Here is a 22,268-nt window from a genome sequence, read left to right as displayed (position 1 = left end):
TTGATTTATTTACAGCTTATTAACACAAACTTGTATCCGAGTTGTGGTAGATTAACATATTGTACATAGAGTGCTCTAGAGTAATATAATCCTGGAACATGATTACAAAGTGTAACAGGAATATACACATTAGTTGCAGTACATTTACCATACTATGAGCATGTTGGTGTCACTTAAGGTTTATTTCTTATAAGTGTTGTTCTTGTTTCTTCTTTATAATTCTATAATCGTACTTTTTCCAGTTTTTTGTATTTCCCATCTCTCATATTGGAGTATGAACTGACAAATTATTTCATATGTGGACCCATAATAAAATAGACACCATTTTGACAGGTTATTTGCGTTGATCCAAAAGTTGGCAAGATTATTCATACAGTTGAGCTTCCAACACAAAATGTTACTTCAGTCTGCTGGGGAGGAGAAGATTACTCTACTCTCTTTGTAACATCAGCCCAAACTGGACTGAAAACAGAGGAACTTGCTTCCCAATCGGCAGCAGGAAGCATATTTGCTGTCAATGGTTTAGGAGTGAAGGGTCTCCCAGCTACCAACTTCAGAGTTAACCTTCAGATGCTGAAGAATAGGATTAATTTTGAGGATTAAAAGCTCTGTTGACACCAATAAAAATTCCCAGATGTACAGAAATTCTTTCTCTCCTTCATACCTGTTCACCATTTCCCACACTAACAAAGTAGTACCAGGAACACAGTAAGAAAAGGCCTCATTTGCTCACATCTATTCTTTAGCTGTCATGTGTAATGCATTGAAACACAAGCCCCTTAAACAAAACCAAGCTCCACAGATCTTGCTATGGTTTTCCCTAGCTGCCTTAAGTGCCCTGGTTCGGTCAGCTGGCAGCATGTAACCCCCATTATTCCTAACTCCATCAATTCACTCTTTTGCGTACACCTTTCACCATCCAACATGTTCAGACACCAGGCATTTAAAATCTTATTCACTCCATCCTTTCATCTCCAATTCAGTTTCCCCTTAACTTCTAACATATATATTCTGTTTGTCAGCCTCTCTTCTCTCTCTTCAAATATCTAAACAATTTTGGCACACCTTCTTCAGCTCTCAACCATATTCATGACCACACCTCTCTCTCTTCCTTTATCATTTCTTGCTTGATTAATGCTCCTCACACCACACATTGTCCTCGCATTAAATTTCCAACACATTCATCCTCATCTGTACATTCTCCTTTATAACCCATGCCTCTTATCCATAAAAGACCAGTGGATCTTATATATCTTTAAATGTAATCATTATCACTCCATTAGATAGTAACTCTCTTTCCACCTTTTCCATATGTTCCCAGGACCTTTGCTTTCTCATCAATCCTATGATCCACCTCATGTATAGTCCAACTGTAATCTCCACTCATGATTCTAGTTCAAATGTGGTATATGTGCTATCCCAACATTAACACACCTGTGGCAGGCCTTGAGGACCTTGAGTCCCCCACCTTCGATATTATTTGGCTCAAGGTCTGTCTCCTAATTACCACTGTTTTCCTTTTGTTTCATCTACTTCTCTCCTAATTCTATAAATTTTGTAACTTTCTTCTGTCATCTAAACTCCAGCCATAAGGCTGTGACATCCTCTAATTAGGGGATTTCTACATTTTCTATAGGGAATGGTTGAAGCCCTCCCAAACGGTTGGTGGGGAGATTGAAGCTCTCATGTTCACTATTCTCAGTGAGTGAGTGCAACCAATCACCCATCCCACCTATATTCACTGCAATGGCCACTTCTAACATTCTGGATCTGTTTGTCACCTTTAATCCTTTGTGCTGTACATAATCTTGCCCCAACTGGTTCATCTGCTCCCCCCTCCAGCAGCCCCTTTTACACAAAAATAATGACACCTCAACAAAGCTGACTGGAACAACTTAAAAAATCCTTTTCTGACTTTCCTTGGGCAATTTACTGTCTCTTATGTGAAGATGTTTTTGGATCTGCCAAATGCAGAGCAGAGTTACTGTTGCAGGAATGGAAGCATTTATCCCCTCTTCCTTCAAGACGATCACTTGCTCAAATCCATGGTTCAACTGTTCTTGTTCTAAGGATAATGAGGCAAGGAATCAGGTTTACTGAGCTTGGAAAAACTCTCCTTCCTCCAACTCCCTTTCAGCTTTTTTCACTGCTCATAATCACTACAAACATATTATCCATGGAGAAAAGCATTCCTTTATTCCAAGGAAGTGCAATAAACTCTCTTCATCCACTGATGAGTCTTTCTGGTCTTTAGTTAAGAGCACTGTTAACAACTTCTGTCACTCTACCTTTCCTTCACTTTTCCATTCTGAAGGTATTATAGCTGTCTCTCCTGCAGACAAAGCAACTCTCTTTGGTTCTCGTTTCTCCTCTACCTTGGATGACTAACATTCCTTCAATCCCTGATACTCCTCTTACTAATCCTATGTTCCTCCCTGTAATCACTTTTTGAATGGTCTGAAAAATGCGTCTCTCTCTTTGGAAACAAGCAAAGTTTATGGACCCACTTTTTTGTTTTTGTTTATTCCATTAAAGACTCCACTCACAGACAAAACCCCACATCAAGACCAGGCCTTAACTGAAATATAGAGATGTTTATGAAGGAGAAAAAGAAGAAACATGAGAAAGTATTTACAAATTTTGAAGGAAGTGAAAATCTCTTAAAATGTGTTAAGTCATGGTTATTGGGAAAGACATAAAAGGGTAAAGAGTTCCAAAGCTTCAAGGTGTAGGGAAAGAAACAGTCATCAAAATGGCCTACCTTAAAGTTGCCAACAGCCACACAGTAAGCCAGCTCTTAGGAACAAAACCAAAATAATACCTAAAGAAAAATGAACCAACATTGCAGTGAAGGGCAAAAATGTCGAGATTTGAAGTTAGCCTGGGAAACTCGATAAGTTAGTGCTTTTAGCTTAACTCGTGTTAGGTATGGGTACAGAGCTAGAACCACTTCGGATAAAAGATCAGTTCTCCATACGTAGACAGATAAATCCCTTGTATAAACAAAAGGACTTTGGAAGAAAAGAAATTTCGAATTCTAACCAGGACTCCCAGTTTCTTGGAGGCAGACTTAGCTATTTCTGTAATGAGGATTTTCAAGGTAAAGTGAATGTTACAGTAATACCAAGTATGTTTATAGAGTAAAGAGGTGAATTACAGAATTGTAAAAGGAGAGAAGAAAAAGGTGAGGAATTTTTGACAGACAGATGGCATTAAATATAACCAGATTTCATCTACCCTGCTGAGATACTCAGAAGGATATTAAATATTAGTAATTAGATGGAGACAATAAACTTAACCAGATTTCACCTACCCCAATGAAATATCCTGTCCAAGTCTGAGTTAATGGAGGAAGTTGTTTCAAGACGATATGCAGATCGAGTGAGAGGAGCAGAACTGAAAGATGTGAACAAATGCATTGCTGAGTCATCAGTGTATGAGAGCATTTGGTTATTTGCAGAAGAAAGGAAATTGTTGATAAGAAAGAAAAAAAAGTGTAAAGACAGGACAGACCCTTAAGGGACACCACTGTTGATTGAGAAAGGGAGAGAGGCTGATCCACTGACAACCATAGATCAGCCAGAGAGGAAACTTGATATGAAGGAGCAAAGTAAGGGAGGGAGGCCAAAAGAGGGAGCTTAGAGGTGAAACACAGATGCCACATCCTGTCAAAGGCTTTGGATATATCAAGTGCAACTACATTTTTCCCAAACATCTCTCAAGGGATGATGACCTGACATTAGCGAGATAAGAAAGAATATCATCCAAGGATCTCACCTTACAGGAGCCATACTGATGATCAGAGGGAAGACTGAAATTCAAGATGTCTGAGGATATGGGAGTTGAGAAGAGATTTTTCAAAGACACTGAGAATGGTAGATGTCAAAGGAACAGGATGATAGTTAGAGGGGTTATAGCCGTCACCCTTTTTAGGGATGGAATGTACCAATACATTCTTCCAAGAGGAAGGAAAAGTTCTGGTTTTTACACAGAAATGGAACATATGAGCAAGCACAGGTACAAGTTCAGTGGCACACCTTTCAGTACACTGGAATGGAATCCACCAAGACCATAAGCCTTGCCTGTGTCCAGGGAGAGAAGCACTTTTCAGACAGTTCAAAAAGATATTACTAGGAGGGGCAAAGGGCTAGTAAGGTAGCATTAGGGGGTGAAGGAATGATGAGTCATCCAAGGTAGAATTAGAGGAGAAACAAGAAGCAAATACAATTGCTTTGCCTACTGGAGAGACAGGTATAGGACTATCCAAACAGAAAAAAGGAGGGAAGATAGAGCAACAAAAGTTGTTAGTGATGTCCTTTGCTTAAGACCAGAAATACTTATCAGTAAATGAAGAGGAGTTATCATACTTCCTTTGAATAAATGAATGCTTTGCCTCATGGATAATGTCCAAGTCCAATATGCCTGACCCCTAACCTGAATGGCCTCAGAACATCTCAAACATCTCATTTCCAACATATCCACCCTCTTCTGCACAACTCTACCTATAGCCCATGCCTCGCAACCATATAACATTGTTGGAACCACTATTCCTTCAAACATACCCATTTTTGCTTTCCAAGATAATGTTCTCGATTTCCAAACATTCTTCAATGCTCCCAGAACTTTTGCCCCCTCCCTCACCCTGTGACTCACTTCCACTTCCATGGTTCCATCTGCTGCCAAATCCACTCCCAGATATCTAAAACACTTCACTTCCTCCAGTTTTTCTCCATTCAAACTTACCTCCCAATTGACTTGTCCCTCAACCCTACTGTACCTAATAATTTTGCTCTTATTCACATTTACTCTCAGCTTTCTTCTTTCATGCACTTTACCAAGCTCAGTCACCAGCTTCTGCAGTTTTTCACCTGAATCAGCCACCAGCACTGTATCATCAGTGAACAACAACTGACTCAGTTCCCAAGCCCTCTCATCCACAACAGACTGCATATGACACCCCAATCTGAGCCTTTGAGGAGGATGAGCACTCCCTGCATGACTCCTTCTGTTTCCCCTTTTAGAAAGTTGAAATACAATGAGGGGAGGGTTTCTAGCCCCCTGCTCCCATCCCCTATAGTCACCTTCTACGACACACGGGGAATGTGTGGGAAGTATTCTTTCTCCCCAATCCCTGGGGACAGGGGAGAAAGACAACAAATGTGGCCTTTGTTGTCTTTTTCTAGCACTACCTCATGCACACGCGGGGGGAGAGGGTGCCGTTTCATGTGTGGCAGGGTGGCAACAGAAATGGATGAAGGCAGCAAGTATGAATATGTACATGTGTATATATGTATATGTCTGTGTATGTATATGTATGTATACATTGAAATGTATAGTTATGTATGTGCGTGTGTGGGCGTGTGTGTATATAAATGTGTATGTGAGTGGGTCGGGCCATTCTTTGGTCTGTTTCCTTGCCCTTCCTTGCTAACGCGGGACAGTGAAAAAGTATAATATATATATATATATATATATATATATATATATATATATATATATCTTTCAAACTATTCGCCGTTTCCCGCGTTAGCAAGGTAGCGTTAAGAACAGAGGACTGGGCTTTTGAGGGAAAATACTCACTTGGCCCCCTTCTCTGTTCCTTCTTATACCTCGCAAACGCGGGAGACAGCGGCAAAAACTGGAGGAAGTGAAGTGTTTTAGATATCTGGGAGTGGATCTGGCAGTGGATGGAACCATGGAAGCGGAAGTGGATCATAGGGTGGGGGAGGGGGCGAAAATTCTGGGAGCCTTGAAGAATGTGTGGAAGTCGAGAACATTATCTCGGAAAGCAAAAATGGGTATGTTTGAAGGAATAGTGGTTCCAACAATGGTGTATGGTTGCGAGGCGTGGACTATGGATAGAGTTGTGCGCAGGAGGATGGATGTGCTGGAAATGAGATGTTTGAGGACAATGTGTGGTGTGAGGTGGTTTGATCGAGTAAGTAACGTAAGGGTAAGAGAGATGTGTGGAAATAAAAAGAGCGTGGTTGAGAGAGCAGAAGAGGGTGTTTTGAAATGGTTTGGTCACATGGAGAGAATGAGTGAGGAAAGATTGACCAAGAGGATATATGTGTCGGAGGTGGAGGGAACGAGGAGAAGAGGGAGACCAAATTGGAGGTGGAAAGATGGAGTGAAAAAGATTTTGTGTGATCGGGGCCTGAACATGCAGGAGGGTGAAAGGAGGGCAAGGAATAGAGTGAATTGGAACGATGTGGTATACCGGGGTGATGTGCTGTCAATTGATTGAACCAGGGCATGTGGAGCATCTGGGGTAAACCATGGAAAGTTCTGTGAGGCCTGGATGTGGAAAGGGAGCTGTGGTTTCGGGGCATTATTACATGACAGCTAGAGACTGAGTGTGAACGAATGTGGCCTTTGTTGTCTTTTCCTAGTGCTACCTCGCACACGAGGGGGGGAGGGGGTTGTTATTTCATGTGTGGCGAGGGGAATGAATAAAGGCAGACAGTATGAGTTATGTACATGTGTATATATGTACATGTCTGTGTGTGTATTGACCAAGAGGATATATGTGTCAGAGGTGGAGGGAACGAGGAGAAAAGGGAGACCAAATTGGATGTGGAAAGATGGAGTGAAAAAGATTTTGAGTGATCGGGGCCCGAACATGCAGGAAGGTGAAAGGCGTGCAAGGAATAGAGTGAATTGGAATGATGTGGTATACCAGGGTCGACGTGCTGTCAATGGATTGAACCAGGGCATGTGAAGCATCTGGGGTAAACCATAGAAAGTTCTGTGGGGCCTGGATGTGGAAAGGGAGCTGTGGTTTCGGTGCATTATTACATGACAGCTAGAGACTGAGTGTGAATGAATGGGGCCTTTGTTGTCTTTTCCTAGCGCTACCTTGCACACATGAGGGGGGAGGGGGTTGTTATTTCATGTGTGGTGAGGTGGCGATGGCAATGAATAAAGGCAGACAGTATGAATTATGTACATGTGTATATATGTATATATATATATATATATATATGTATATATGTCTGTGTGTGTGTGTATATATATGTATACATTGAAATGTATAGGTATGTATATTTGCGTGTGTGGACGTGTATGTATATATGTGTATGTGGGTGGGATGGGCCATTCTTTCGTCTGTTTCCTTGCGCTACCTCGCTAACCCGGGAGACAGTGACAAAGCAAAATAAATAAAATAAATAAATGAATAAATAAATAATTTTTTTTTTTTTTTTTGCTTTGTCGCTGTCTCCCGCGTTTGCAAGGTAGCGCAAGGAAACAGATGAAAGAAATTGCCCAACCCACCCCCATACACATGTATATACATACGTCCACACACACAAATATACATACCTACACAGCTTTTCATGGTTTACCCCAGACGCTTCACATGCCTTGATTTAATCCACTGACAGCACGTCAACCCTGGTATACCACATCGCTCCAATTCACTCTATTCCTTGCCCTCCTTTCACCCTCCTGCATGTTCAGGCCCCGATCACACAAAATCTTTTTCACTCCATCTTTCCACCTCCAATTTGGTCTCCCTCTTCTCCTCGTTCCCTCCACCTCCGACACATACATCCTCTTGGTCAATCTTTCCTCACTCATTCTCTCCATGTGCCCAAACCATTTCAAAACACCCTCTTCTGCTCTCTCAACCACGCTCTTCTTATTTCCACACATCTCTCTTACCCTTACGTTACTTACTCGATCAAACCAACTCACACCACACATTGTCCTCAAACATCTCATTTCCAGCACATCCATCCTCCTGCGCACAACTCTATCCATAGCCCACACCTTGCAACCATACAACATTGTTGGAACCACTATTCCTTCAAACATACCCATTTTTGCTTTCCGAGATAATGTTCTCGACTTCCACACATTCTTCAACGCTCCCAGAACTTTTGCCCCCTCCCCCACCCTATGATTCACTTCCACTTCCATGGTTCCATCTGCTGCCAAATCTACTCCAGATATCTAAAACACTTCACTTCCTCCAGTTTTTCTCCGTTCAAACTTGCCTCCCAATTGACTTGTCCCTCAACCCTACTGTACCTAATAACCTTGCTCTTATTCACATTTACTCTCAGCTTTCTTCTTTCACACACTTTACCAAACTCAGTCACCAGCTTCTGCAGTTTCTCACATGAATCAGCCACCAGCGCTGTATCATCAGCGAACAACAACTGACTCACTTCCCAAGCCCTCTCATCTACAACAGACTGCATACTTGCCCCTCTTTCCAAAACTCTTGCATTCACCTCCCTAACAACCCCGTCCATAAACAAATTAAACAACCATGGAGACATCACACACCCCTGCCGCAAACCTGCATTCACTGAGAACCAATCACTTTCCTTCTTCCTGCATGTACACATGCCTTACATCCTCGATAAAAACTTTTCACTGCTTCTAACAACTTGCCTCCCACACCATATATTCTTCATACTTTCCACAGAGCATCTCTATCAACTCTATCATATGCCTTTTCCAGATCCATAAATGCTACATACAAATCCATTTGCTTTTCTAAGTATTTCTCACACACATTCTTCAAAGCAAACACCTGATCCACACACCCAATCTGATGCTCTGTACATGCCTTCACCCTCTCAATCAATACCCTCCCCTATAATTTCCCAGGAATACTCAACAAACTTATACCTCTGTAATTTGAGCCCTCACTTTTATCCCCTTTGCCTTTGTACAATGGCACTATGCAAGCATTCCGCCAATCCTCAGGCACCTCACCACAAGTCATACATACATTAAATAACCTTACCAACCAGTCAACAATACAGTCACCCCCTTTTTTAATAAATTCCACAGCATTACCATCCAAACCCGCCGCCTTGCCGGCTTTCATCTTCTGCAAAGTTTTTACTACCTCTTCTCTGTTTAACAAATTATTTTCCCTAACCCTCTCACTTTGCACAGCACCTCGACCAAAACACCCTATATCTGCCACTCTATCATCAAACACATTCAACAAACCTTCAAAATACTCACTCCGTCTCCTTCTCACATCACCACTATTTGTTTTCACCTCCCCATTAGCCCCCTTCACTGATGTTCCCATTTGTTCCCTTATCTTACGCACTTTATTCACCTTCCAAAACATCTTTTTATTCTCCCTAAAATCTAATGAGACTCTCTCACCCCAACTCTCATTTGCCCTCTTTTTCACCTCTTGCACCTTTCTCTTGACCTCCTGCCTCTTTCTTTTATACATTTCCCAGTCATTTGCACTATTTCCCTGCAAAACTCATCCCAACTCTCATTTTCCCTCTATTTCAACTCTTGCACCTTTCTCTTCACCTCCTGCCTCTTTCTTTTATACATCTCCCAGTCATTTGCATCATTTCCCTGCAAAAATCGTCCAAATGCCTCTCTCTTCTCTTTCATTAATAATCTTCTTTATCCTACCACTCACTACCCTTTCTAATCTGCCCACCTCCCATGCTTCTCATGCCACAAGCATATTTTGTGCAAGCCATTACTGCTTCCCTAAATACATCCCATTTCTCCACCACTCCCCTTACATCCTGTGTTCTCACCTTTTTTCATTCTGTACTCAGAATATATATACACACATACCATACATATACATATACGCTATATCTTTTTTTATCTTTTAATATCTTTATTCTCTAAAATCTAATATAAAATTTGATGATATTCTCTCACCCCAACTCTCATTTGCCCCCTTTTTCACCTCTTGCACCTTTCTCTTGACCTCCTTCCTCTTTCTTTTATACATCTCCCACTCATTTGCACTTTATCCCTGCAAAACTCACCTCAACTCTCATTTGCCCTCTTTTTCACCTCTTGCACCTTTCTCTTGACCTCCTGCCTCTTTCTTTTATACATCTCCCAGTCATTTGCATTATTTCCCTGCAAAAATCATCCAAATACCTCTCTCTTCTCTTTCACTAATAATCTTACTTCTTTATCTCACCACTCACTACCCTTTCTAATCTGCCCACCTCCCACGCTTCTCATACCACAAGCATCTTTTGCGCAAGCCATCCCTGCTTCCCTAAATACATTCCATTCCTTCCCCACTCCCCTTACATCCTTTGTTCTCACCTTTTTCCATTCTGTACTCAGAATATATCATAACATACATATACACTTTTATTATTTTTATCTCTTATCTTTATTCTCAAAAATTTAATGATATTCTCTGACCCAAACTCTCATTTGCCCTCTTTTTCACCTCTTGCACCTTTCTCTTGACCTGCCTCTTTCTTTTATACATCTCCCAGTCATTTGCCCTATTTCCCTGCAAAACTCATCCAAATGCCTCTCTCTTCTCTTTCACTAATAATCTTACTTCTTCATCCCACCACTCACTACCCATTCTAATCTGCCCACCTCCCACGCTTCTTATGCCACATGCATCTTTTGCGCAAGCCATCACTGCTTCCCTAAATACGTCCCATTCCTCCCCCACTCTCCTCACGTTCTTTGCTCTCAATATATAAATACATGTACATATTCATACTTGCTTGCCTTCATCCATTCTTGGTGCCATCCCACAGACTTATTCCCCTTAAATTGCTATATACATCATGAGCACCTTTTGAATAAAGTAACAATAATACCTTTAAACCAATCCTCTGAAACAAACTCCTGTTTCCAAGCTAAATTACATATCTGGTGCATCCACTCTAACACACTTTCTCCTCCATACTTCAGCATTTCAGATGTAATTCCATCCACTCCAGGTGCCCATCCTACCTTCAGCCTCATTACTGCCCTTCTCACCTCTCTTTCTGCTACAGGCCCATGTATTTGTATCCTTGTCCTTCCATCCTTAATACACATGCATGTAACAACTGCTGTCTTACCTTCTCCCATATTCATCAGTTCTCCAAATACTCATTCCATCTTCCTTTCACTTCCTCCTTTTGACTTGGCAACTCCTCTTCCTTAGTTCTCACATTGACATTTCCACTCCTACATCCACTATTTTCTTTTTTCACATCCTTCCAATACAATTTCTTATTTTTCTGAAACTCTTCACTCAACTTTTTTAAAAAATCTTCATCTACTCTTTTTTGCTTTCCTCTATCAGCTGCTTAACATTTTATTTACATTTCCTCCCTCCTTTGCTGAACTTCCACAGGTAAATTTCTTCAAAAACATCTACCACATGCCTTTTTCTTCACTTCTGCAGCATTTCTAATCTCATCCCTCCACCATGCTTTTCCCTTTTTATTCCAATATTTCATGATCTTGTATCCAACTACTAATTCTACACTCTTAAACAGTCTTTCTCTAAACATTTTAAACACCTCATTCACACATGACTGCATTCCTACATTTAGTGCACTTCTATCTAAACTATTGGTCAACCTCCTATCATACTCCTCCTTGTGTTCTTTCTGATTCATCTTTTTGCTTGCCAAACCTTTTACCTATCCATTCTTCCTTACACTGTACCTCCACTTCTCCCTTATCCTCATCCCCATAAGAACTGCAAAATAGTCAGCGTCACCAAAGAATCCTCTCACAACTCTAGTATCTAGCACAGCCTTTTTCATCCTTTCATACACTGCCACATAATAAACACCTTTTGCTCTTCTCTTCCATCATTTCTTATCCACTGTGAATCATTTTGTTCTGAATAAAAGGAGTAAAACATTCTTAACACATACATCCACATGATAACTTCTATTCTCATTTACTCCAGGCACTCCCCACTTACTATCTTGCCAATTTCATCACATCCCACCTTCACATCCATATCACCCGTTACAATTACCTTTCTCTACTGAAAACCATTTATACAGTCATTCAAATTTCTCAGAAATGCTTCATTTCACCCTTCCCTCGCACAGTCTTCATATTCACAGGCACATGAACATAAACTCATGCATACTTCACAATTCTAATCTTTACTTTCACCCATACCGTTCTTGATCTATTCCATCCCTTTTCTGTATCTCCCTCCCTTACTAATGGTGATAGCACAGTTATGCAATCTTCTTTCCCTCTTCCCTGATAATTTTTATTCATTCCAATCCATATTATCCCTATCATAACTTGCATTCATCATTTCCATTTTCACTCCATACACCCTGTCCAAGGATATGGGTTTCCCCAAACCCTAGCACATCCAAACTATAATGTTTACATTTCTCCACAAGCTCCCTCCTTTTACTCTCACTAGTCATCCCATTTTACATTTTTGTGCCATTACTCTCAATCACTCATCCCTTTTATTCACAGGAATAACTGGTAAATTTCAGTGCTCCTTCTTAGCTTTTTCATGCCTCATCCTTGATAGGCCACTGACAAAGGGGAACTACAGTGTAGTGTTTCCCAGAGGCAGCGGGACTCTCAAACTGTCCAAAAAAAAACAAGAACCCCTGCACACCTCAAGTGTTTGTCTGTATTTAAAAAAAAACTGCTAATGCTATTGCCCTGAGGAAGCTGAGCAATACCTCTCTTCTGTTCCACCCCTAAGGGTGTATTAATTGCATCATTGGCTAACAATAACTGACAGACCTCCCAGGCCCTTCCCACACCAAACAGACTGTATACCTAACTCTCTCTCCAAGATCCTTGCATATATCTCCCTCACCAACCCATCCATAAACAAGTCAAACAGCAATAGTAACATCAACATCCCTGCTCCAAACCCCGCTTCACCAATTACCACCAACCTTCCTTTCAAACTATTTAAACATATGCCCTACTCTCTTGATAAAAACTCTTCACTGCTTCAAGCAACTTTCCTCCTACACCATATATTCACAACACCTTGCATCCATCCTATCATCTGCTTGCACATATGCCATACTTTCTTGATTAAAACTCTTCACTGTTTCTAGTAGCTTTCCCCCTACACCATATATTCATAACATCTTCCACGTACCATATCATATGCTTTCTCCAGATCCATAAATGCCACATGCAAATCCTTCTGCTTCTACAAGTATTTCTAACTCATTCTTCACAGCAGTCACCTAATCAACTTCTAAAACCACACTATTCCTCCTCATTCTCATGCTCTGCACATGTCACCACCCTCTGTCACCACTCTCTCATACATCTCACCAAGTACGTTTAACAAACTTAAACCTCTAATTCAAACACTTTATGCAATTGTTCTATGCATGCTTTCTGCCAATCCTTAGGTACCTCACCATGATTTTTACATATATTGAAAATCCCAACTAAGCAATCAACAATTAGTTATCCCCTTTCTTATGCAATTTGACTGCAATACCTGAAGTTTGCTTGCTGTTGGCCACTAGTATGACAACTCTTAACTGACATCCTGCACAACATAAAAGCTAACAACATAAAGCAAGGAGATTAAATTGGCCTAGAAAGAAGTCATACTTAGTGTGTACTTAAAGTACACACCATACTAGTTGTAAACTTACAAACTTGATACTTCACATTTTAAGTCATTTAGTCATAAAACTGCTGCTTCACAAATCCCTTGGACCTTACATCAGCCTCATGTAATGGCATAAACAAAGGCTTTTCCGAGGTTTCATTTCATAACAGCAGAAAAAGACAAAACCCTTCTCTTCAACTGCTTGTGTCAGGGAGTCTTCCAATTTAATGATTAAGAATCCAGACATGACAATTCTGATTATGACTAAGCAAAGCAACCTATGGTACGGAAGCTAACATCTGGTAGTAAGCTAGGTATAACATACCAGTTTTATCTTTATTGAAACAAATATGATTATCATAAAACTCCTTATAAAGCAATAGTTTATTAAAAAAAAATAGAAAATAAATTACAAAGCACTAAACAGCTAACATGTACAGGTAATCATTATATTTTGCTAGGTCACCTGTTACCATGACTGAAGTTCATTATCTTGTACAGAAGTGTAAAAGATTTTCTGAAGACTTATATTGGCATAGAAAATTTCTTTGCAATCATTCAAATTCCTAATCTTAAAAGATTTTTTTTCCTACAAAACATTATTAATGTCTATCATAACACCTGAGATTTGTACCCAATACTATGGCAAAGTAAGCACTGCCTAAAAAAATCTATAAAGTGACATGCCAAACTGAAGATTATTAACAATTTTGTAAAGCTTTGACCATCATATATTCACGAAGAAAAAGTGAGAAGGAGAGAGAAAAAAGTTTCCTCCAATCCTATTTGGAGTATTTACACAAGAATATGTGATAAAAAAACAGTGAAGAACTCATATAACTAAGCTCAGTACTGAACCAGTAATGGTAACATATATTTCACTGATATCCTTACATGCATTGCATGCCAAAAAAAAACATTTATTATGAGCACCAAATGATTATAGTGTGTTTCTTTGTGTTTTCAAAAGCACAAGCTTCATCTGAAAAATATCAAAAGCATTCTAAATCCATGGCAGAAAAAAAAAATCTTGGCAGTAGTTTCTGTAAGCCTTGTGTATGACTAAACTTTGAACATATACATTTCTGGAAAGCTTAAGGAATTTTTTTCACCGTTATACTTAAATACACGCCAACAAGACTATTCATAACAAACACTAAAAGATGATAATTGGCCCCCAGTGTTTCCCAAGAGTGCACTCCTTATCTGAAAAATATTAAAATCATCCTACATCCATGAAAAAATGCATAAAAATGTTTACCATATGGCAGTAGTTTCTGTAAGCCTTGAGTCCTTTGTAGAAAAGTTAAGAAATTTCCTAAAAGACAAAAAATAAAACAATTCTGCTGCTCTACCTTTGTACATTTACAGTAGATGACTTAGAATTCCTTTTTTCTGCATATCATCATACTTCTTCATGTTGACAGCAATACTAGCAGTTATTTGGTTAGCAGTCTTGTTCTGGCCATAGTAATCCACAAATTCTCCATCAGCATTAATTAAGTAGATAATGATGGTATGGTCCACCTGAAGTATCAAAGAATGGTAGACATTATAATCAGGTGATAGCAAAAATTTTGATACTATTGGGAAGAGAAAAATCGCATGATTTTTCTTTTCTGACGCTCTACGTTTGTTCTGTCTATCTATCTATCTCTCTATCTGTCAGTCTATATTCACATAACTCGGCTCCTGTTTGAATGGAAGTAGGTCAAGCTTATGAAGCCTCTCAGATCTCTCGTATGTTTTCTCAAAGTAAGAACATATTCTAGACAATGCTACAAGTTTATGAATGACTTTTTGTTTCCTCAAGGTAAGAACACATTCTAGACAATGCTACAAGTTCATGAATGAATTTGGAAAAAGGGCTTTTGAAGATTCTACAAGAGATACCCTCCTTTTCATGTACAAGAAGCTGATTTGGCTATCTTTGAAATAAAAACTGTATGTAGATGAATTCATCTGAAGAAAAATAGCTAACCATAGTTGTCCATGCAAGCATTTTCAAACAATGTCAAGGGCAAGAGCTTCATGGTGAGCTACTATTTCATTGTCAAAGCCATACTGCAGTTAAATGTGACATTACTGCCATAAACTCTGATACTCAGTCTCATATACATTGCTATTTCCATTTATATCTCTTTGTTTATCACTTTCTCCTGATGCTTAAACATTTCCTTATTCAACAGGCTACCCATCTTGTGTGATAGAACTTCCACTCTTTTAATTGAAGAACTAATTCAATGCACAGTCTTCTAGTACAAGGCAATTACTTGACTCTTTTAACTAAATCAACAAATAAAGATTTTTTAAGCAATGCTACCTTGTTCTCATCAATAAATGTACTATGATGCAGCAAGTGCAGACTATGAAACACATGCAAAGAACTACCATATTCTATGTTGGCAAATTGCCTACTTTGTCATAGAGAGTAAAAGCTACAAAACACTCATTGAGAAAAACAGACAAATAAGAACTTACAATATAATCATCATCATCATCTCTAGGACCAGCACTAAAGTAAACTCTGTATGCACGACAGGCTTCTGCAATCTTTTCATCTGACCCTGTCAGACCCAAAATCTTAGGATGGAACTCCTTCAAATATTCCTTGATGGCTTTTTGGCTATCTCTGTGTGGATCCACTGTGATGAATAAGGGCTGAATATTATGAGCATTTTCCATTCCATCTAAAAAAAAGAAAAACAAAAATAGAAATTAGATTGTTTTTCATAAATGCCTATCTATAAAAATAAATCCAGAATGATGTGGGTATGCATGAAAAAGGATTTTAAGGGATGGGTGATAATAAGTACTCATGCACCTGGCTGCAAGAAGAATGTTGAAGTGAGAAGAGTGTTATGGAAGCATCTGAGTGAGTGTCAACAATTTTGATGCAATCAAGTGAGTGTGTCAATCTTGATGCAGGAGACAGAGTATTTGTGATGGATGATTTACAAGCAAAAGTGATAATGTAGCATTTGAGAGTATAACTGGGTGCATGAGGTATTCAGCAAGATGAAGAGAAATATTGAAGCAAATTCAAAATGAGGTACATACATAAGTGGAAAGATGGTCAGCCGGCATTATTGGATTATATATATTTCTGATAGGGGAGAAAGAATACTTCCCACGCATTCCTCACGTGTCGGGATGGGAGTGGGGGGCTAGAAACCCTCCCCTCCTTGTATTTTAACTTTCTAAAAGGGGAAATAGAAGAAGGAGTCATGTGGGGAGTGCTCATCCTCCTCAAAGGCTCAGATTGGGGTGTCTAAACGTGTGTGGGTGTAACCAAGATGAGAAAAAAGGAGAGATAGGTAGTATGTTTGAGGAAAGGAACCTGGATGTTTTGGCTCTGAGTGAAACGAAGCTCAAGGGTAAAGGGGAAGAGTGGTTTAGGAATGTCTTGGGAGTAAAGTCAGGGGTTAGTGAGAGGACAAGAGCAAGGGAAGGAGTAGCACTACTCCTGAAACAGGAGTGGTGGGAGTATGTGATAGAGTGTAAGAAAGTAAATTCTAAATTGATATGGGTAAAACTGAAAGTTGATGGAGAGAGATGGGTGATTATTGGTGCATATGCACCTGGGCATGAGAAGAAAGATCATGAGACAAGTGTTTTGGGAGCAGCCGAATGAGTGTGTTAGTGGTTTTGATGCACAAGACCGGGTTATAGTGATGGGTGATTTGAATGCAAAGGTGAGTAATGTGGCAGTGGAGGGAATAATTGGTATACATGGGGTGCTCAGTGTTGGAAATGGAAATGGTGAAGAGCTTGTAGATTTATGTGCTGAAAAAGGACTGGTGATTGGGAATACCTGGTTTAAAAAGCGAGACATACGTAAGTATACATATGTAAGTAGAAGAGATGGCCAGAGAGCGTTACTGGATTACGTGTTAATTGATAGGCGCGCGAAAGAGACTTTTGGATGTTAATGTGCTGAGAGGTGCAACTGGAGGGATGTCTGATCATTATCTTCTGGAGGCGAAGGTGAAGATTTGTAGGGGTTTTCAGAAAAGAAGAGAGAATGTTGGGGTGAAGAGAGTGGTGAGAGTAAGTGAGCTTGGGAAGGAGACTTGTGTGAGGAAGTACCAGGAGAGACTGTGTACAGAATGGAAAAAGGTGAGAACAAAGGAGGTAAGGGGAGTGGGGGAGGGGTGGGATGTATTTAGGGAAGCAGTGATGGCTTGCGCAAAAGATGCTTGTGGCATGAGAAGCATGGGAGGTGGGTTGATTAGAAAGGGTAGTGAGTGGTGGGATGAAGAAGTACGATTATTAGTGAAAGAGAAGAGAGAGGCATTTGGACGATTTTTGCAGGGAAAAAATGCAAATGAGTGAGAGATGTATAAAAGAAAGAGGCAGGAGGTTAAGAGAAAGGTGCAAGAGGTGAAAAAGAGGGCAAATGAGAGTTGGGGTGAGAGAGTATCATTAAATTTTAGGGAGAGTAAAAAGATGTTTTGGAAGGAGGTAAATAAAGTTCGTAAGACAAGGGAACAAATGGGAACATCAGTGAAGGGGGCTAATGGGGAGGTGATAAGTAGTGGTGATGTGAGGAGATGGAGGGAGTATTTTGAAGGTTTGTTGAATGTGTTTGATGATAGAGTGGCAGATATAGGGTGTTTTGGTCGAGGTGGTGTGCAAAGTGAGAGGGTTGGGGAAAATGATTTGGTAAACAAAGAAGAGGTAGTAAAAGCTTTGTGGAAGATGAAAGCCGGCAAGGCAGCGGGTTTGGATGGTAATGCAGTGGAATTTATTAAAAAACGGGGTGGCTGTACTGTTGACTGGTTGGTAAGGTTATTTAATGTATGTATGATTCATGTTGAGGTGCCTGAGGATTGGCGGAATGCTTGCATAGTGCCATTGTACAAAGGCAAAGGGGATAAGAGTGAGTGCTCAAATTACAGAGGTATAAGTTTGTTGAGTATTCCCGGGAAATTATATGGGAGGGTATTGATTGAGAGGGTGAAGGCATGTACAGAGCATCAGACTGGGGAAGAGCAGTGTGGTTTCAGAAGTGGTAGAGGATGTGTGGATCAGGTGTTTGCTTTGAAGAATGTATGTGAGATATACTTAGAAAAGCAAATGGATTTGTATGTAGCATTTATGGATCTGGAGAAGGCATATGATAGAGTTGATAGAGATGCTCTGTGGAAGGTATTAAGAATATATGGTGTGGGAGGCAAGTTGTCAGAAGCAGTGAAAAGTTTTTATCGAGAATGTAAGGCATGTGTACATGTAGGAAGAGAGGAAAGTGATTGGTTCTCAGTGGAAGTTGGTTTTGCGGCAGGGGTGTGTAATGTCTCCATGGTTGTTTAATTTGTTTATGAATGGGGTTGTTAGGGAGGTGAATGCAAGAGTTTTGGAAAGAGGGCCAAGTATGCAGTCTGTTGTGAATGAGAGAGCTTGGGAAGCGAGTCACTTGTTGTTCGCTGATGATAAAGTGCTGGTGGCTGATTCATGTGAGAAACTGCAGAAGCTGGTGACTGAGTTTGGTAAAGTGTGTGAAAGAAGAAAGTTGAGAGTAAATGTGAATAAGAGCAAGGTTATTAGGTACAGTAGGGTTGAGGGTCAAGTCAATTGGGAGGTAAGTTTGAATGGAGAAAAACTGGAGGAAGTAAAGTGTTTTAGATATCTGGGAGTGGATCTGGCAGTGGATGGAACCATGGAAGCGGAAGTGAATCATAGGGTGGGGGAGGGGGCGAAAGTTCTGGGAGCCTTGAAAAATGTTTGGAAGTCGAGAACACTATCTCGGAAAGCAAAAATGGGTATGTTTGAAGGAATAGTGGTTCCAACAATGTTGTATGGTTGCGAGGTGTGGGCTATGGATAGAGTTGTGCACAGGAGGGTGGATGTGCTGGAAATGAGATGTTTGAGGACAATATGTGGTGTGAGGTGGTTTGATTGAGTAAGTAATGTACGGGTAAGAGAGATGTGTGGAAATAAAAAATGTGTGGTTGAGAGAGCAGAAGAGGGTGTTTTGAAATGGTCTGGTCACATGGAGAGAATGAGTGAGGAAAGATTGACCAAGAGGATATATGTGTCAGAGGTGGAGGGAACGAGGAGAAGTGGGAGACCAAATTGGAGGTGGAAAGATGGAGTGAAAAAGATTTTGAGTAATCAGGGCCTGAACATGCAGGAGGGTGAAAGGCATGCAAGGAACAGAGTAAATTGGAACGATGTGGTATACCGGGGTCAACGTGCTGTCAATGGATTGAACCAGGGCATGTGAAGCGTCTGGGGTAAACCATGGAAAGTTCTGTGGGGCCTGGATGTGGAAAGGGAGCTGTGGTTTCGGTGCATTATTACATGACAGCTAGAGACTGAGTGTGAACGAATGTGGTGTTGTCTTTTCCTAGCGCTACCTCACACACATGAGGGGGAAGGGGGGTTATTCCATGTGTGGCAAGGTGGCGATGGGAATAAATAAAGGCAGACAGCATGAATTATGTACATGTGTATATATGGATAAGTCTGTGTGTATATATATGTATACATCGAGATGTACAGGCATGTATATTTGTGTGTGTGGACGTGTATGTATATACAACTGTATGTGAGTGGGTTGGGCCATTCTTTCGTCTGTTTCCTTGCGCTACCTCGCTAACGCGGGAGACAGCGACAAGGCAAAATATATAATATATATAATAATATATTAATACACAGACTTGGATGTAAATGAGCTGAGAGGGGCAGGTGGTGGGATGTCTAATCATTAACAGATGGGGGCAAAAGTGAAGATTAGTAGAAGTTTTTGTTCAGGAGGAAATAATATGGGTGAGAAGAGGTAGTGGTAAGTAGGTAGTAGTTGGTAGGCAGCCAACAAGCAGGGAGGTATATTAACAGTACTACCCACCTGGGTATCAGGAGGGTTAGTGATGGCTGTGTAGTGAGCCATTACAGTGGTTGTCAATATATACTCCTCTGACCCAGGTAGCTGTCTTTTCTTTCTGCCTCACCCTCATGTGGACTACTAGCATTCTGTTTACAATCACACTATCTCTCCTTTTTTTTTCTTTCAAACTATTCGCCATTTCCCGCGTTAGCAAGGTAGCGTTAAGAACAGAGGACTGGGCCTCTGAGGGAATATCCTCACCTGGCCCCCTTCTCTGTTCCTTCTTTTGGAAAAGTAAAATTGAGAGGGGAGGATTTCCAGCCCCCCGCTACCTCCCCTTTTAGTCGCCTTCTACAACACACAGGGAATACGTGGGAAGTATTCTTTCGCCCCTATCCCCAGGGATAATATATATATATATATATATATATATATATATATATATATATATATATATATATTCTTTTTTTTTGGCTTTGTCGCTGTCTCCCGCGTTTGCGAGGTAGCGCAAGGAAACAGACGAAAGAAATGGCCCAACCCACCCCCATACACATGTATATACATACGTCCACACACACAAATATACATACCTACACAGCTTTCCATGGTTTACCCCAGACGCTTCCCATGCCTTGATTCAATCCACTGACAGCACGTCAACCCCGGTATACCACAGCGACCCAATTCACTCTATTCCTTGCCCTCCTTTCACCCTCCTGCATGTTCAGGCCCCGATCACACAAAATCTTTTTCACTCCATCTTTCCACCTCCAATTTGGTCTCCCTCTTCTCCTAGTTCCCTCCACCTCCGACACATATATCCTCTTGGTCAATCTTTCCTCACTCATTCTCTCCATGTGCCCAAACCATTTCAAAACACCCTCTTCTGCTCTCTCAACCACGCTCTTTTTATTTCCACACATCTCTCTTACCCTTACGTTACTTACTCGATCAAACCACCTCACACCACACATTGTCCTCAAACATCTCATTTCCAACACATCCATCCTCCTGCGCACAACTCTATCCATAGCCCACGCCTCGCAACCATACAAAATTGTTGGAACCACTATTCCTTCAAACATACCCATTTTTGCTTTCCGAGATAATGTTCTCGACTTCCACACATTCTTCAAGGCTCCCAGAATTTTCGCCTGCTCCCCCACCCTATGATCCACTTCCGCTTCCATGGTTCCATCCGCTGCCGGATCCACTCCCAGATATCTAAAACATTTCACTTCCTCCAGTTTTTCTCCATTCAAACTCACCTCCCAATTGACTTGACCCTCAACCCTACTGTACCTAATAACCTTGCTCTTATTCACATTTACTCTTAACTTTCTTCTTTCACACACTTTACCAAACTCAGTCACCAGCTTCTGCAGTTTCTCACATGAATCAGCCACCAGCGCTGTATCATCAGCGAACAACAACTGACTCACTTCCCAAGCTCTCTCATTCCCAACAGATACTTGCCCCTCTTTCCAAAACTCTTGCATTCACCTCCCTAACAACCCCATCCATAAACAAATTAAACAACCATGGAGACATCACACACCCCTGCCGCAAACCTACATTCACTGAGAACCAATCACTTTCCTCTCTTCCTACACGTACACATGCCTTACATCCTCGATAAAAACTTTTCACTGCTTCTAACAACTTGCCTCCCACACCATATATTCTTAATACCTTCCACAGAGCATCTCTATCAACTCTATCATATGCCTTCTCCAGATCCATAAATGCTACATGCAAATCCTTCTGCTTCTACAAGTATTTCTAACTCATTCTTCACAGCAGTCACCTAATCAACTTCTAAAACCACACTATTCCTCCTCATTCTCATGCTCTGCACATGTCACCACCCTCTGCACCACTCTCTCATACATCTCACCAAGTACGTTTAACAAACTTAAACCTCTAATTCAAACACTTTATGCAATTTGTTCTATGCATGCTTTCTGCCAATCCTTAGGTACCTCACCATGATTTTTACATATATTGAAAATCCCAACTAAGCAATCAACAATTAGTTATCCCCTTTTCTTATGCAATTTGACTGCAATACCTGAAGTTTGCTTGCTGTTGGCCACTAGTATG

At 40.6% G+C, this 22,268-nt stretch overlaps 2 protein-coding genes across 6 annotated transcripts in view; one reads left to right on the top strand and one right to left on the bottom strand.

Moving 5' to 3' along the window:
- The window catches only part of LOC139754582 (regucalcin-like), a 68,625-nt gene extending 67,980 nt beyond the window's left edge, over positions 1-645 (top strand). For both annotated transcript variants that reach the window (XM_071671978.1, XM_071671979.1), the window contains exon 7: positions 334-645. In XM_071671978.1, the coding sequence (XP_071528079.1) occupies positions 334-603 (270 nt within the window). In that variant the 3' untranslated portion in view covers positions 604-645. The remainder of the gene's footprint in view (positions 1-333) is intronic.
- The window catches only part of LOC139754583 (protein SCO1 homolog, mitochondrial-like), an 89,189-nt gene that overhangs the window by 41,331 nt on the left and 25,590 nt on the right, over positions 1-22,268 (bottom strand). For 2 of the 4 annotated variants that reach the window (XM_071671982.1, XM_071671981.1), the window contains exons 4-5: positions 15,818-16,026; positions 14,692-14,863 (exon numbers count right to left, since the gene is read on the bottom strand). In XM_071671982.1, the coding sequence (XP_071528083.1) occupies positions 14,702-14,863; positions 15,818-16,026 (371 nt within the window). In that variant the 3' untranslated portion in view covers positions 14,692-14,701. Of the gene's footprint in view, positions 1-13,738; positions 14,864-15,817; positions 16,027-22,268 lie in introns of those variants that run through there. The other 2 variants (XM_071671983.1, XM_071671980.1) reach the window with 1 other exon arrangement.

The sequence above is a fragment of the Panulirus ornatus genome, chromosome 17 (assembly GCF_036320965.1).
Source record: "Panulirus ornatus isolate Po-2019 chromosome 17, ASM3632096v1, whole genome shotgun sequence".
NCBI classification, from domain to species: domain Eukaryota; kingdom Metazoa; phylum Arthropoda; class Malacostraca; order Decapoda; family Palinuridae; genus Panulirus; species Panulirus ornatus.
This window is presented reverse-complemented; position numbering and strand designations above follow the sequence as displayed.